Source organism: Malaclemys terrapin, chromosome 1 (genome assembly GCF_027887155.1).
Source record: "Malaclemys terrapin pileata isolate rMalTer1 chromosome 1, rMalTer1.hap1, whole genome shotgun sequence".
NCBI classification, from domain to species: Eukaryota; Metazoa; Chordata; order Testudines; family Emydidae; genus Malaclemys; species Malaclemys terrapin.
The window spans coordinates 355,380,844-355,397,726 of record NC_071505.1 but is presented as its reverse complement, the minus strand read 5'-3'; the positions used below and the strand labels follow the sequence as shown (position 1 = coordinate 355,397,726).

Sequence of the window (16,883 nt, the reverse complement as noted above, 5' to 3'; positions counted from 1 at the left end):
AGGGTGTGGTCGCCACATCTCAAAAAGGCAACAAAAATGATGAGGGGTATGGAACGGTTTCAATATGTGGAGAGATTAATAAGACTGGGACTTTTCAGCTTGGAAAAGAGGCGACTAAGATGGGATATGATAGAGGTCTATAAAATCATGAGTGGTATAGAAAAAGTAAACAAGGAAGTGTTATTTACTCCTCCTCATAACTTAAGAACTAGGGGTCACCAAATGAAATTAATGGGTAGCAGGTTTAAAACAAACAAAAGGAAGTATTTATTCACACAATGCACAGTCAACCTGTGGAACTCCTTGCCAGAGGATGTTGCGAAGGCCAAGACCATAACAGGGTTCAAAAAAGAACTAGGTAAATTCCTGGGGGTAGGTCCATCAATGGCTATTGAGCAGGATGGACAGGGATGGTGTCCGTAGCCTCTGTTTGCCGTAAGCTGGGAATGGCCGACGGGATGGATCACTTGATGATTCCCTGTTCTGTTCATTCCCTCTGGGCACCTGACACTGGCCACTGTCGGAAGACAGGACACTGGGCTGGATGGACCCTTGGTCTGACCCAGTCTGGCCGTTCTTATGGTCAAACGTTAGCAGCGATCAGGTGACGAACATAGCTAGCCTCAGTGTGAATGGGGCAGGAGCTGAGGCTATCTCTGAGGGTAGACAAAGAGCAAGGGAAGACTGTAGACAGATTAGATGTTCGCAGGGCCCTATGAAACCCACCCTGGAACACTCCAGGAGCTGGCTGAAGAGATCTCCGAGCCATTGGCCGGTAGCTTGGAGAACTTCTGGAGGACCAGAAACTGGAAATGGTCAAATATAGGTGTCAGGGATCCACAGGTGGGTGCTCTGTGTCCCAGGTCCGGAACAGCCCCTGGCAGGCCCCGGCAGGGCGTCGGCCCCCTCCGGTTCACACTCGCTGGGGTCAGCCCCTCGGCTCCCCCCCAGGGACTGACCCTTGGAGCCCCCAGCCCCCGCGTCACACCGGGAGCCCCCTCAGCGAGTCCCTCTGGTGGGAGCCCGGTGGGAGACTTGTCCCCAAAGGGAGCCCGGCACTCCCCTGCCTGACTCTGCAGTGACTCTGCCGGTGGGAACAGCAGGGCGGTGCCTGGGGGTCTGGACCCAGCGCAGAGTCCTGGGTTAGCGCCGGGTCGGATCAGAGCCCAGAGCCCCCTGGCCCCTCTGTAATCCCCCTCCAGGAGTGTCTCCTTGTGCTACCCATCCTTAACACCTCCCGGCCCCCCTCCGCCCTTTGCTCTCCAGCTGCTCGCACCGGCTGGCTGCCTGCGGAGGGGGTCCCATCCCTGAGCGTCAGTTGCTAGGTGCCAAATGTCCGGACAGTGTCTTCTGGGCCTCTCTGTGGCCCGGGCCCAGCCAGCCAGGCACAGTCCATCACATCAGACCTATCTATAAAACGGGGACTAACTCAGGGAATTACAGACCAGTCAGCTTAACCTCAGTACCTGGAGAGGTAATGAAGCAATCAATCGGTTTGTAAGCATCTAGAAGATAATGAGGTGATAAGTAACAGTCAGCGTGGTGTAACTATGCGGTTCTGGCGGGACCCAACTGAGAGTGCCAATTCAGGACAAATCGCTTAAAACAGGACAGTTACAGCCCAAGGCTGGGGTTTTTCCACTTCTAAGGCAAACCAAACCAGCCAGAGAAAAAGGACTTTGGTCTCACCCCACTGGCTAACCACAAGTCACACAAGCAATTCCCTTAGACACTCCAGTTTCCCAGTATCACCACTAGTGCCACTTGTTATGGGGACAAATGGTTATGAAAACCAATACCCCATTAAGAGAAAAAAGGTTCTCTCACTCCCAAAGGACCAAGCCCCAGACCCAGGTCAATATACAAATTAGATCTTACCCACAAATCACGCTGTTGCCAATCCTTTAGAGTCTAAAATCTAAAGGTTTATTCATAAAAGGAAAAAGATATAGACGAGCGCTAGAATTGGTTAAATGGAATCAATTACATCCAGTAATGGCAAAGTTCTTGGTTCAGGCTTGTAGCAGTGATAGAATAAACTGCAGGTTCAAAATCAAGTCTCTGGAACATCCCCCACTCGGATTGGTCATTCAGTCCTTTGTTCAGAGCTTCAGTTTGTAGCAAAGTCCCTCTAGAGGTAAGAAGCAGGATTGAAGACAAGATGGAGATGAGGCATTAGCCTTTTATAGTCTTTTCCAGGTGTAAGAACTCCTCTTTGTCCTTACTGTGGAAAATTACAGCAAAATGGAGGCTGGAGTCACATGGGCCAGTCCCTGCATACTTCGCTGAGTTACAAGGCGTATCTGCCTTCTCTCAATGGGTCCATTGTATAGCTGATGGTCCTTAATGGGCCATCAAGCAGGCTAGGCAGAGCTAACACCAACTTGTCTGGGATATCACCCAGAAGCATAGCATAAGTTTGAAATACAGATAGTTTAGAGCCAATATTTATAATTTCAACTACAAAATTGATACACACATATAGACAGCATAATTATACCCAGTAAATCATAACCTTGTCTTAGACACCTCATTTGACCCCCCTTTATACAAGATTTGGTGCCACTACAGGACTTTGGTTGCAACCATGTTCTATATGGTCCCAGATTATATCAATAACGTCACAAGCGTGGATTTGTCAAGAACAAATCGTGTCCTTCTCTGCCAGGGTAAGAAGCCTTGTGGCTGGGGGGAAGCGGGAGATGTGCCTAGACAAACCTCCTGTGAGGTGAGTGCGCAACTTCTTGGAAGCCGTACTCCGAGCTGCAAGGACATATCCAGATTGTACCCTGGGGAATGTGACAGCACATTGAGTGGGGTCCCGCAGGAGTCTGTCCTGGCTCTGGTGCCGTTCGATTCTTCATCAGTGATTTGGATACCGGCATAGGGAGTGCACTTACGTTTGTGAACAGACTGGAGAAATGGTCTCAAGTAAATAGGATGAAATTCAATAAGGATAAATGCAAAGTACTCCCCTTCGGAAGGAACAATTAGATGCACACATACAGAATGGGAAATGACTGCCTAGGAAGGAGTACTGTGGAAAGGGATCTGGGGGTCAGAGTAGATAAGCTAAACAGTGTAACACTGCTGCAAAAAAAAGCAAACATCATTCTGGGATGTATTAAAAGGAGTGCTGTAAGCAAGACACGAGAAGTCATTCTTCCACTCCACGCTGATTAGGCCCCAACTGAAGTATTGTGTCCAGTTCTGGGTGCCACATTTCAGGAAGAATGTGGACAAATTGGAGAAAGTCCAGAGAAGAGCAACAAAAATGATGAAAGGTCTAGAAAGCACGACCTATGAGGGAAGATTGAAAGGCTTGGATTTGGTTAGTCTGGAGAAGAGAAGACTGAGAGAGGACACGATAAGTTTTCAAGTACATAAAAGGTTGTTACAAGGAGGAGGGAGAAGAATTGTTTTTCTTAACCTCTGAGGATAGGACAAGAAGCAATGGGCTTAAATTGCAGCAAGGGAGATTTAGGTTGGACATTAGGAAAAACTTCCTGTCAGGGTGGCTAAGCACTGGAATAAATTGCCCAGGGAGGTTAGACAAACACCTGTCCGGGATGGTCCTGCCATGAGTGTAGGGGACTGGGCTAGACGACCTCTGGAGTCCCTCCGGTCCTACCCTGCTGTGATTCTGGGCCCGCTCCCCATACCCCTCCTGCCTGGCTGCTCCAGCTGAAACCTCTCCCCCTGTGCTCTGCCTGTAGGAAGCCGAGGCCGGGAGAAGGGGGAATTCACCAACCTGCAGGGCATCTCCACCTCCAGCTCTGGTCGCATCGTGGTGGCCGACAGCAATAACCAGTGTGTGCAGGTAGGGACTCGTCGGCTCCAGCCCCCTCCCCTGCCCTGCCCCCCCCCCCAGCTTCTCCCCACTGACCGCCCTGCTCTGCCCCCACCAGGTCTTCTCCAACGAGGGCCAGTTCCGGCTGCGCTTCGGCGTGCGGGGCCGCTCCCCTGGGCAGCTGCAGCGCCCCACCGGCGTCACGGTCGACATGAACGGGGACATCATCATCGCTGACTACGACAACCGCTGGGTCAGCATCTTCTCCCCCGAGGGCAAGTTCAAGGTGAGAGGGCAGGGAAGAGAGTGACCAAGGGGCCGGGTAGTGCCCAGAGGGGACGGGATCGAGGGAGGGAAAGACCTGCCTGGGGCAGAGATGGTGGGTTTGGGTGTCTCCCTCCCCATGGAATGAAGGAGAGACCCTGACAGGGAGCATCTGTATACTGGGGCAAAGGAAACACTTCAAAACCCACTTCACAACTGGCCTGTGGAACTCTCTGCCACTAGGTCCCCCTGAGCCAGGAGCTGAGCAAGATGACAAATCTGAGGACCTGTCCCAGACTGAGGTGTCATTAGAGGAGGTTTGGGAACAGATTGATAAATTAGGTTTCAGAGAAGCAGCCATGTTAGTCTGTATCCGCAAAAAGAACAGGAGTACTTGTGGCACCTTAGAGACTAACAAATTTATTAGAGCATAAGCTTTCGTGGACTACAGCCCACTTCTTCGGATGCATATAGAGTGGAATAAATATTGAGGAGATATATATACACACATACAGAGAGCATAAACAGGTGGGAGTTGTCTTACCAACTCTGAGAGGCCAATTAAGAGAAAAAAAACTTTTGAAGTGATAATCAAGCTAGCCCAGTACAGGCAGTTTGATAAGAAGTGTGAGAATACTTACAAGGGGAGATAGATTCAATGTTTGTAATGGTTCAGCCATTCCCAGTCCTTATTCAAACCGGAGTTGATTGTGTCTAGTTTGCATATCAATTCCAGCTCAGCAGTCTCTCGGTGGAGTCTATTTTTGAAGTTTTTCTGTTGTAATATAGCCACCCGCAGGTCTGTCATTGAATGACCAGACAGGTTAAAGTGTTCTCCCACTGGTTTTCGAGTATTATGATTCCTGATGTCAGATTTGTGTCCATTAATTCTTTTGCGTAGAGACTGTCCGGTTTGGCCAATGTACATGGTAGAGGGGCATTGAATAGATATGTGGACAGAGTTGGCATCGGGCTTTGTTACAAGGATAGGTTCCTGAGTCAAGTGACATCATTATAGGACCTAATCACATCAGCCATACCATCAGGGGCTCATTCACCTGCACATCTACCAATGTGATATATGCCATCATGTGCCAGCAATGCCCCTCTGCCATGTACAAAATTTTTTTTCTCTTACTTAATTGGCCTCTCAGAGTTGGTAAGACAACTCCCACCTGTTCATGCTCTCTGTATGTGTGTGTATATATATATCCTCAATATATGTTCCATTCTAGGCATCCGAAGAAGTGGGCTGTAGTCCACGAAAGCTTATGCTCTAATAAATTTGTTAGTCTCTAAGGTGCCACAAGTCCTCCTGTTCTTTTTATTGATAAATTAAGCAATAAGTCACCAGGACCAGATGGGATTCACCCAAGAGTTCTGAAGGAACTCAAATGTGAAATTGCAGAACTACTAACTGTAATCTATAACCTATTGCTTAAATCAGCTTCTGCACCAGGTGACTGGAGGATAGCTAACGTGATGCCAATTTTTAAAAAGGGATCCAGAGGTGATCCGGCAATTACAGGCCAGTAAGTCTGACTTTAGTACTGGGCAAACTGGTTGAAACTAAAGTAAAGAACAAAATTGTCAGACATGGATTGGTAACTGGTTTAAAAGACAGGAAACAAAGGGTAGGAATAAATGGTCAGTTTTCAGACTGGAGGGAGGTAAATAGTGGTGTCCCCCAGGGTCGGTTCTGGGCCCAGTCCTATTCAACATATTCATCTGGAGAAAGGGGTAAACAGTGAGGTGGCAAAAGAGCTACGAAGAGATCCCACAAAACTGGGTGACTGGGCAACAAACTGGCAGATGAAATTCAATGTTGATAAATGCAAAGTAATGCACATTGGCAAACAGAATCCCAACTAATCAGTACAAAAACTAAATCAATTTGTTAGTCTCTAAGGTGCCACAAGGGCTCCTTGTTGTTTTTACAAAAACTAATTTCCCCTTGCTAAATACTCACACCTTCTCGTCAACTGTTGAGAACAGCCCACTTCCACCTTAATTGAATTGTCTCGTTAGCACTGACCCCAGCACTTGGTAAGGCAACTCCCATCTTTTCATCTACTGTGTATATATACCTGCTACTGTATTTTCCACTCCCTGCACCTGATAAGGTGGGTTCTAGCCCACGAAAGCTTATGCCCAAATACATTTGTTAGTCTCTAAAGTGCCACAAGGACTCCTCGTTGTCTTTATAATCCCAACTATACCTATAAAATTATGGGGTCTGAGTTAGCTGTTTCCACTCAAGAAAGATCTTGGAGTCATTGTGGATAGTTCTCTGAAAACATCCACTCAATGTGCAGTGGGGGTCAAAAAATCCAACAGAATGTTGGGAATCATTAAGAAAGGGATAGATAAGAAGACAGAAAATATCATATTGCTGCTATATAAATCCATGGTACGCCCACATCTTGAATACTGTGTGCAGATGTGGTCGCCCCATCTCAGAAAAGATATATTGGAATTGGAAAAGATACAGAGAAGGGCAACAAAAATGATGAGGGGTATGGAACGGCTTCCGTGTGAGAGGAGATTAATAAGACTGGGACTTTCAGCTTGGAAAAGAGACGACTAAGGGGGGATATAATAGAGGTCTATAAAATCATGGCTGGTGTGGAGAAAGTCAATAAGGAAGTGTTATTTACTCCTTCTTATAACACAAGAACTAGGGTCACCAAATGAAATTAATAGGCAGCAGGTTTAAAACAAACAAAAGGAAGTATTTTTTCACACAATGCACAGTCAGCTTGTGGAACTCCTTGCCAGAGCATGTTGTGAAGGCCAAGACCATAATAGGGTTCAAAAAAGAACTAGGTAAGTTCATGGAGGATAGGCCCATCAATGGCTATTAGCCAGGATGCGCGGGGATGGTACCTCTGTTTGCCAGAAGCTGGGAATGAGCGACAGGATGGATCACTGGATGATTCCCTGTTCTGTTCATTCCCTCTGGGGCACCTGGCATTGGCCACTGTCGGAAGACAGGATACTGGGCTAGATGGATCTTTGCTCTGACCCAGTATGGCCGTTCTCGTGCCCCGTAACGAGCCCGCAGAGCAACACCCGAGGGGTTGAATAGCGGGGTCTAGCCCCCAGCCCAGGGGCCCTTCCGCAGGGACAGGTTATTGGGGACATGCCAGCCCTGGGGGCTGGAGGCTGTTCCCATTCCAGACGCGGGGCTGGGTGGAGGGAGGCAGGATTCCTACAGGTTCCAGCCCCCAGGCCACGTGATCCAATGTCCTGCTCCCTGCTGCTGCAGACGAAGATCGGGGCTGGGCGGCTGATGGGCCCCAAGGGCGTGGCCGTGGACCGCAATGGCCACATCATCGTGGTGGACAACAAGGCCTGCTGCGTCTTCATCTTCCAGTCCAACGGGAAGCTGGTGACCAAGTTTGGTGGCCGCGGGACGGCAGAGCGGCAGTTTGCAGGTACCCTCGATGGTAATACCGCGACCTGCAGGTCCTTACTACTGCATGCCTTTGGCTTGCTGCTGGCCAGCCTGGTGAGTTCGGGAACCACCTTCACTCCGCTGGGCTGCAGGGTGCTTGGACAGGCAGCGCACCTTCGTGGCCTCAGTGCGAGACTGGGGGCCAGGACTCCTGGGTTCTCTCCTGTCTGGGAGGGGAGTGGGGCTGGTGGGTTAGAGCAGGGGGTGGGAGCCAGGACTCCTGGGTTCTATCTGAGCTGGGAGGGGAGTGGGGTCTGGTGGGTTGGGTTGGGTTAGGGTGGGGGGCAGGTTCTATCCTGGTTGGGGAGGGTAGTGGGGTCTAGTGGTTAGAGCAGGAGGGGACCAGAAGCCAGCTGGGAGGGGAGGGGATGCTAGTGGTTAGAGCAGGGGGGGCTGGGAGCCAGGACTCCTGGGTTCTCTCCCAGCTGGAAGGGGAGTGGGGTCTGATGGTTAGAGCAGGAGGGGGCTGGGAGCCTGGACTCCTGGGTTCTTTTCTCTCTTTTCTCAGCACTTCTCCTCTGAATGGCTGTGATGCCCTTCCCGGCTGGTGTTTCCTGCTGAGGTCTCTCCCTCTCTAATGGGTCTGGCAGCTGCTGTGGTCACTAACTGCCCCTCCCCACACGCCCACCCCAGGGCCCAGGCTCACCAGCTGCTCTGACAGCATTCACCGCGCATTAACCTCCGCTGCCCAGGCGTGTGGCCCTCCCTGCCCCATCCCCAGGAGAGCTGGCAGACCTGCCCCGCCACGAGGCAGGCGCTCGTTCCCCCTGCCCCGCGAGCAGAGCCCACTCCAGCCCCGTGCGCTGAGGCAGGTTCAGGGGTTTCCTTCTCTCCTCCCAGGGCCCCACTTCGTCGCTGTTAACAACAAGAACGAGATCGTGGTGACCGACTTTCACAACCACTCGGTGAAGGTGAGTCGGGCCCTGGCCCTGACCTGGGCTTTGCCCGTGCCCCGGCAACTAGCCACAGGGTGGGCTCTGGGAGGGACCCTTCAGCGGGCCAGACCCCGGGGTTCCGCTCTCCCTCCCCACATGGCGCCTCAGCGCCCCAGAGACTGGCCACCTGCGTCCCGGCTGAGCTCTGCCCAGTGCGTCCAGCCGTGACGGGTCCTGGGGGGCCGTGTCCTGCCACCGCGTCCAGCCGGGAGCCGCAGTGCTCCCTCCCCCGTCTCCCCCAGCTGGGAGCCCCGCAGCTCAGGGCAGTGCCGGGTTCGTCAGTCCCCGGCCTCAGCATGGGGTGTCCTTGGGGAGCCCAGAGCACAGCGGTTACGAGGTCGCCACCAAGCCTGTCTGCTGTGGAGTGTGGAGTTGGCCTCTCCCTCGCTGCCCATTCCCCGGCGCCAGCCCGGCCCCCCTGGGCCTGCCCGAGTCCCGTGCTCCGGGGGCTTCCCAGCCCGTGGCAGCCCTCCATCGAGCCAGCGCCCCCTCCAGGTTCCAGCTCTGCCCCAGCGCGGCTCGTAGCCCTCCTCCCAGCTGGACGGGTCCCTGCCAGCCCAGCACTGGGTCAGGGGCTGGCGGGGTGACGAGCCCCTCCCCACCCAGGTGTACAGCGCCGACGGCGAGTTCCTCTTCAAGTTCGGCTCCCACGGGGAGGGGAACGGGCAGTTCAACGCCCCCACCGGTGTGGCCGTGGACTCCAACGGCAACATTATCGTGGCCGACTGGGGCAACAGCCGGATCCAGGTAGGCAGCGAGGGCCGGGACCTACCGGGGGGCCCTGGGAGCCTGCCGGGCTGGCAGTTCCTCCCCTCCCCACACACATTGGCATTCCTGTCTCCGGCATTAGAGAAGTGGGACTCTAAGCGCCCGGCCCCATTGTGTCTGGTGGCAGTACGTTCCGCAGGCTCGTCACACCTAGAGCGGGAGGGGATTTCCCTGGTCCGTGAGACCATCCCCAGTGCTGCCCAACTTCTGACTGGCACTGGTGGGTAGCGATCCGGGCCGTGGCGCAGACCTCCCGCGGGCCTGGCACTGTGATGGGTGGGGCAGGGGCCCAGGTTGTTCCGGGGGTGGGGAGACCCTGTTGGGGGGCGGTGCCACGGCTCTGCAGTAAATAACAGCCACACTGGGTCAGAGCAAAGGTCCATCTAGCCCAGTATCCTGTCTTCCGACAGCGGCCAATGTCAGGTGCCCAGAGGGAATGAACAGAACAGGGAATCATCAAGTGATCCATTCCCTGTCGCCCATTCCCAGCTTCTGGCAAACAGAGCTAAGGACACCATCCCTGCCCATCCTGGCTAATAGCCATTGATGGACCTACCCCCATGAATTTACCTAGTTCTTTTTTGACCCCTGTTATAGTCTTGGCCTTCACCACATCCTTTGGCAGGGAGTTCCACGGGTTGATTGTGTGTTGTGTGAAAAAATAATTCCTTTTGTATGTATTACACCTGCTGCCTATTAATTTCATTTGGTGACCCCTAGTTCTTGCGTTATGAGAAGGAGCAAATAACACTTCCTTATTGACTTTCTCCACACCAGTCATGATTTTATAGACCTCTATCATAGCCCCCCTTAGTCATCTCTTTTCCAAGCTGAAAAGTTCCAGTCTTATTAATCTCTCCTCATTGGGAGCCATTCCATACCCCTAATAATATTTGTTGCCTTTTTCTGAACGTTTTCCAATTCCAATATATCTTTTCTGAGATGGGGCGACCACATCTGCACACAGTATTCAAGATGTGGGTGTGCCATGGATTTATACAGAGGCAATATATTTTCTGTCTTATCTCTCCCTTCACTAATGATTCCCAACATTCTGTTTGCTTTTTTGACTGCCGCTGCACATCGAGTGGATGTTTTCAGAGAACTATCCACAGTGACTCCAAGATCTTTCTTGAGTGGTAACAGCTAATTTAGACCCCATCATTGTATATGGGATTATGTTTTCCAGTGTGCATTACTTTGGATTTATCAACGTTGAATTTCATCTGTCACTTTGTTGCCCAGTCACCCAGTTTTGTTAGATCCTTTTGTAGCTCTTCGCAACCTGTCTGGGCCTTAACTATCTTGAGTAGTTTTGTATCATCTTTAAATTTTGCCACATCACTGTTTACTAGGGCTGTCAAGCGATTAAAAACACTAATTGCGATTAATCACACTGTTAATAATAGAATTCGATTTATTTAAATATTTATGGATATTTTCTACATTTTTATACAGTGCTCACTTTATATTTATTTTTGATTACAAATATTTGCAGTGTAAAAAAACAAGAAATAGTATTTTTTCAATTCCCCATTACAAGTACTGTAGTGCAATTTCTTTATCCTGAAAGTTGAACTTACAAACGTAGAATTATGTACAAAAATAACTGCATTCAAAAATAAAACAATGTAAAACTTTAGAGCCTACAAATCCACTTAGTCCTACTTCTTGGTCAGCCAATCGCTCAGACAAACAAGGTGGGTTACAATTTGCAGAAGATAACGCTGCCCGCTTCTGGTTTACAATGTCACTGAAAGTGAGAACAGGCGTTCGCATGGCACTGTTGTAGCTGGCATTGCAAGATATTTACGTGCCAGATGCACTAAAGATTCTTATGTCCCTTCATGCTTCAACCACCATTCCAGGGGACATGTTTCCGTGTTGATGACAGGTTCTGCTCGATAACGATCCAAAGCAGAGCGGACCGACACATGTTCATTTTCATCATCTGAGTCAGATGCCACCAGCAGAAGGTTGATTTTCTTTTTTGGTGGTTCGGATTCTGTAGTTTTCTCATTGGAGTGTTGCTCTTTTAAGACTTTTGAAAGCATGCTCCACACCCCGTCACAATCTGATTTCTGGCACTTCAGATTCTTAAACCTTGGGTAGAGTGCTGTAGCTATCTTTTTAGAAATCTCACGTTGGTACCTTCTTTGCATTTTGTCAAATCTGCAGTGAAAGTGTTCTTAAAACGAACAGACCGGTCAGCCTCACCTCAGTTCCTTGAAAAATCATGGAGCAGGTCCTCAAGGAAACCATTTTGAAGCACTTGGAGAGGAAAGTGATCAGGAACAGTCAACGTGGATTCACCAAGGGCAAGTCATGCCTGACCAACCTGATTGTCTTCTATGATGAGATAACTGGCTCTGTGGATATGGGGATAGCGGTGGACATGATATATCTTGACTTTAGCATAGCTTTTGATACATTCTCCCACAGTATTCTTGCCAGTAAGTTAAAGAAGTATGGATTGGAAGAATGGACTATAAGGTGGATAGAAAGCTGGCTAGATTGTTGGGCTCAACGGACAGTGATCATGGCTTGATGTGTAGCTGGCAGTCGGTATCAAGCGGAGTGCCCCAGGGGTCAGTCCTGGGGCCGTTTTTGTTCAATATCTTTATCAATGATATGGATGATGGGATGAATTGCACCCTCAGGAATTTCATAGATGACACTAAGCTGGGGGGAGATGTCGATACGCGGGAGGATAGGGATAGGGTCCAGAGTGACCTAGACAAATTGGAGGATTGGGCTAAAAGAAATCCTATGAGGTTCAACAAGGACAAGTGCAGAGTCCTGTACTTAGGAAGGAAGAATCCCATGCACTGCTACAGACTAGGGACTGACTGGCTAAGCAGCAGTTCTGCAGAAAAGGACCTAGGGACGAGAAGCTGGATATGAATCAGCAGTGTGCCCTTGTTGCCAAGAAGGCTAACAGCATATTGGGCTGCATTAGTAGGAGCGTTGCCAGCAGATCGAGGGATGTGATCGTTCCCCTTTATTCGGCACTGGTGAGGCCTCATCTGGAGTACTGTGTCCAGTTTTGGGCCCCCCACTACAAGAAGGATGTGGAAAAATTGGAAAGAGTCCAGCAGAGGCAACAAAAATGATTAGGGGTCTGGAGCACATGACTTATGAGGAGAGGCTGAGGGAACTGGGATTATTTAGTCTGCGGAAGAGTACAATGAGGGGGGATTTGATAGCTGCTTTCAACTACCTGAAAGGGGGTTCCAAAGAGGATGGATCTAGACTGTTCTCAGTGGTACCAGATGACAGAACAAGGAGTAATGGTCTCAAGTTGCAGTGGGGGAGGTCTAGGTTGGATATTAGGAAACACTATATCATTAGGAGGGTGGTGAAGCACTGGAATGCGTTCCCTAGGGAGGTGGTGGAATCTCCTTCCTTAGAGGTTTTTAAGGTCAGGCTTGACAAAGCCCTGGCTGGGATGATTTAGTTGGGGATTGGTCCTGCTTTGAGCAGGGGGTTGGACTAGATGACCTCCTGAGATCCCTTCCAACCCTGATATTCTATGATTCTATGTGCTGGGTCATTATCTGAGACTGCTATAACATGAAATATCGAATCATAGACTATCAGGGTTGGAAGGGACCTCAAGAGGTCATCTAGTCCAACCCCCTGCTCAAAGCAGGACCAATTCCCAACTAAATCATCCCAGTAGAATCCGGGTAAAACAGAGCAGGAGACATACAGTTCTCCCCCAAGGAGTTCAGTCACAAATTTAATTAATGGATTTTTTTTTTTTTTTTAATGAGCACCATCAGCATGGAAGCATGTTCTCTGGAATGGTGGCCGAAGTATACAGGAGCATACAAATGTTTAATATATCTAGCACGTAAATACCTTGCAATGCCGGCTACAAAAGTCCCATGCGAACGCCTGTTTTCACTTTCAGGTGACATTTATCAGAGGGGTAGCCGTGTTAGTCTGAATCTGTAAAAAGCAACAGAGGGTCCTGTGGCACCTTTAAGACTAACAGAAGTATTGGGAGCATAAGCTTTCGTGGGTAAGAACCTCACTTCTTGCATCTGAAGAAGTGAGGTTCTTACCCACGAAAGCTTATGCTCCCAATACTTCTGTTAGTCTTAAAGGTGCCACAGGACCGTCAGGTGACATTGTAAGCAAAAAGCGGGCAGCGTTATCTCCCACAAAAGTGAACACACTTGTTTGTCTTAGCGATTGGCTCAACAAGAAGTTGGCCTAAGTGGACTTGTAGGCTCTAAAGTTTTGTTGTTTTGTTTTTGAGTGCAGTTATGTAACAAAAAAAAATCTACATTTGTAAATTGCACTTTCATGATAAAGGGCATAAGAACGGCCATACTGGGTCAGATCAAAGGTCCATCTAGCCCAGTATCCTGTCTAGAAACAGTGGCCAATGCCAGGTGCCCCAGAGGGAATGAACAGAACAGGGAATCATCCAGTGATCCATCCCCTGTCGCCCATTCCCAGCTTCTGGCAAACAGAGGCGAGGGACACCATCCCTAAAGAGAATGCACTACAGTACTTGTATGAGGTGAATTGAAAAATATAATTTTATTGTATTCACAGTGCAAATATTTGTAATAAAAAATAATATAAAGTGAGCACTGTACACTCTGTATTCTGTGTTGTAATTGAAATCAATATATTTGAAAATGTAGAAAAACATCCAAAAATATTTAATAAATTTCAATTGGTATTCTGTTGTTTAACAGTGTGCTTAAAGCTGCGATTAAGCACGATTAATTTTTTTAATCGCGATTAATTTTTTTTAATCGCGTGAGTTAACTGCAATTAATCAACAGCCCTACTGTTTACCCCTTTTTCCAAATCATTTATGAATATGTTGAATAGGACTGGTCCCAGAACAGGCCCCTTGGGGACATCACTATTTACCTCTCTCCATTCTGAAAACTGACCATTTATTCCTACCCTTTGTTTCCTATCATAGAATCATAGACTATCAGGGTTGGAAGGGACCTCAAGAGGTCATCTAGTCCAACCCCCTGCTCAAAGCAGGACCAATTCCCAGCTAAATCATCCCAGCCAGGGCTTTGTCAAGCCGGGCCTTAAAAACCTCCAAGGAAGGAGACTCCACCACCTCCCTAGGTAACGCATTCCAGTGTTTCACCACCCTCCTAGTGAAATAGTTTTTCCTGATATCCAACCTGGACCTCCCCCACTGCAACTTGAGACCATTGCTCCTTGTTCTGTCATCTGCCACCACTGAGAACAGCCGAGCTCCATCCTCTTTGGAACCCCCCTTCAGGTAGTTGAAGGCTGCTATCAAATCCCCCCTCATTCTTCTCTTCTGGAGACTAAACAATCCCAGTTCCCTCAGCCTCCCCTCACAAGTCATGTGCTCCAGACCCCTAATCATTTTTGTTGCCCTCCGCTGGACTCTTTCCAATTTTTCCACATCCTTCTTGTAGTGTGGGGCCCAAAACTGGACACAGTATTCCAGATGAGACCTCACCAATGTCGAATAGAGGGGAATGATCACGTTCCTCGATCTGTTAGCAATGCCCCTACTTATACAGCCCAAAATGCCGTTAGCCTTCTTGGCAACAAGAGCACACTGTTGACTCAAATCCAGCTTCTCGTCCACTGTGACCCCTAGGTCCTTTTCTGTAGAACTGCTGCCTAGCCATTCGGTCCCTAGTCTGTAGCAGTGAATGGGATTCTTCCGTCCTAAGTGCAGGACTCTGCACTTGTCCTTGTTGAATCTCATCAGGTTTTTTTTGGCCCAATCCTCTAATTTGTCTAGGTCCCTCTGTATCCAATCCCTACCCTCTAGTGTATCTACCACGCCTCCTAGTTTAGTGTCATCTGCAAACTTGCTGAGAGTGCAGTCCACACCATCCTCCAGATCATTAATAAAGATATTAAACAAAACCGGCCCCAGGACCGACCCTTGGGGCACTCCGCTTGAAACCGGCTGCCAACTAGACATGGAGCCATTGATCACTACTCGTTGAGCCCGACAATCCAGCCAGCTTTCTATCCACCTTACAATCCATTCATCCAGCCCATACTTCTTTAACTTGCCAGCAAGAATACTGTGGGAGACCGTATCAAAAGCTTTGCTAAAGTCAAGGAATAACACATCCACTGCTTTCCCCTCATCCACAGAGCCAGTTATCTCATCATAGAAGGCAATTAGGTTAGTCAGGCACGACTTCCCCTTGGTGAATCCATGCTGACTGTTCCTGATCACTTTCCTCTCCTCTAAATGTTTCATAATTGATTCCTTGAGGACCTGCTCCATGATTTTTCCAGGGACTGAGGTGAGGCTGACTGACCTGTAGTTCCCCGGATCCTCCTTCTTCCCTTTTTTAAAGATGGGCACTACATTAGCCTTTTTCCATTCATCCGGGACCTCCCCCGATCGCCATGAGTTTTCAAAGATAATGGCCAAGGGCTCTGCAATCACATCCGCCAACTCCTTTAGCACCCTTGGATGCAGCGCATCCGGCCCCATGGACTTTTGCTCGTCCAGCTTTTCTAAATAGTCCCGAACCACTTCTTTCTCCACAGAGGGCTGGTCACCTTCTCCCCATTTTGTGCTGCCCAGTGCAGCAGTCTGGGAGCTGACCTTGTTGTGAAGACAGAGGCAAAAAAAAGCATTGAGTACATTAGCTTTTTCCACATCCTCGGTCACTAGGTTGCCTCCCTCATTCAGTAAGGGGCCCACACTTTCCTTGACTTTCTTCTTGTTGCTAACATACCTGAAGAAACCCTTCTTGTTACTCTGAACATCTCTTGCTAGCTGCAACTCCAAGTGTGATTTGGCCTTCCTGATTTCACTCCTGCATGCCTGAGCAATATTTTTATACTCCTCCCTGGTCATTTGTCCAATCTTCCACTTCTTGTAAGCTTCTTTTTTGCGTTTTAAGATCAGCAAGGATTTCACTGTTTAGCCAAGCTGGTCACCTGCCATATTTACTATTCTTTCTACACATCGGGATGGTTTGTTCCTGCAACCGCAATAAGGATTCTTTAAAATACAGCCAGCTCTCCTGGACTCCTTTCCGCCTCATGTTATTCTCCCAGGGGATCCTGCGCATCTGTTCCCTGAGGGAGTCAAAGTCTGCTTTTCTGAAGTACAGGGTCCGTATTCTATCTTTTAACCAGTTACCAAGCTATGAGAGAACCTTCCCTCTTATTCCATGACAGCTTATTTTGCTTAAGAGCCTTTGGTGAGGGACCTTGTCAAAGGATTTCTGAAAATCTAAGTAACTGGATCCCCCTTCTCCACATGCTTGTTGACCCCCTCAGAGAATTCTAGTAGATTGCTGAGGCATGATTTCCCTTTACAAAAGCCATGTTGACTCTTCCCCAACAAATTATGTTCATTTATGTGTCTGACAATTTTGTTCTTGACTATAGTTTCAACCAGTTTGCCTGGCACCGAAGTCAGATTTACCGGCCTGTAATTGCCAGGCTCACCTCTGGAGCCCTTTTTAAAAATTGGCGTCACATTAGCTATCCTCCAGTCAGCTGGTACAGAAGCTGATATAAATGATAGGTTACAGCAGGGATCGAAACCTTTGGCACGTGGCCCATCAGGGAAATATGCTGGCGGGCTGGGCCAGTTTGTTTAGCCACGGGGTTGGCCAGTCACAGCTCCCACTGGCCGCGGTTGACGCTCCTGGCCAATGGGGGCTGC

The 16,883-nt window shown here is 49.1% G+C and overlaps 1 protein-coding gene across 5 annotated transcripts in view; it reads left to right on the top strand.

The window, feature by feature from the left end:
• The window catches only part of TRIM3 (tripartite motif containing 3), a 39,555-nt gene that overhangs the window by 21,002 nt on the left and 1,670 nt on the right, over positions 1 to 16,883 (top strand). For 4 of the 5 annotated variants that reach the window (XM_054016087.1, XM_054016089.1, XM_054016088.1 and 1 more), the window contains 5 exons: positions 3,717 to 3,820; positions 3,909 to 4,076; positions 7,323 to 7,503; positions 8,352 to 8,422; positions 9,053 to 9,193. In XM_054016087.1, the coding sequence (XP_053872062.1) occupies positions 3,717 to 3,820; positions 3,909 to 4,076; positions 7,323 to 7,503; positions 8,352 to 8,422; positions 9,053 to 9,193 (665 nt within the window). The remainder of the gene's footprint in view (positions 1 to 3,716; positions 3,821 to 3,908; positions 4,077 to 7,322; positions 7,504 to 8,351; positions 8,423 to 9,052; positions 9,194 to 16,883) is intronic. The other variant, XM_054016090.1, reaches the window with a different exon arrangement.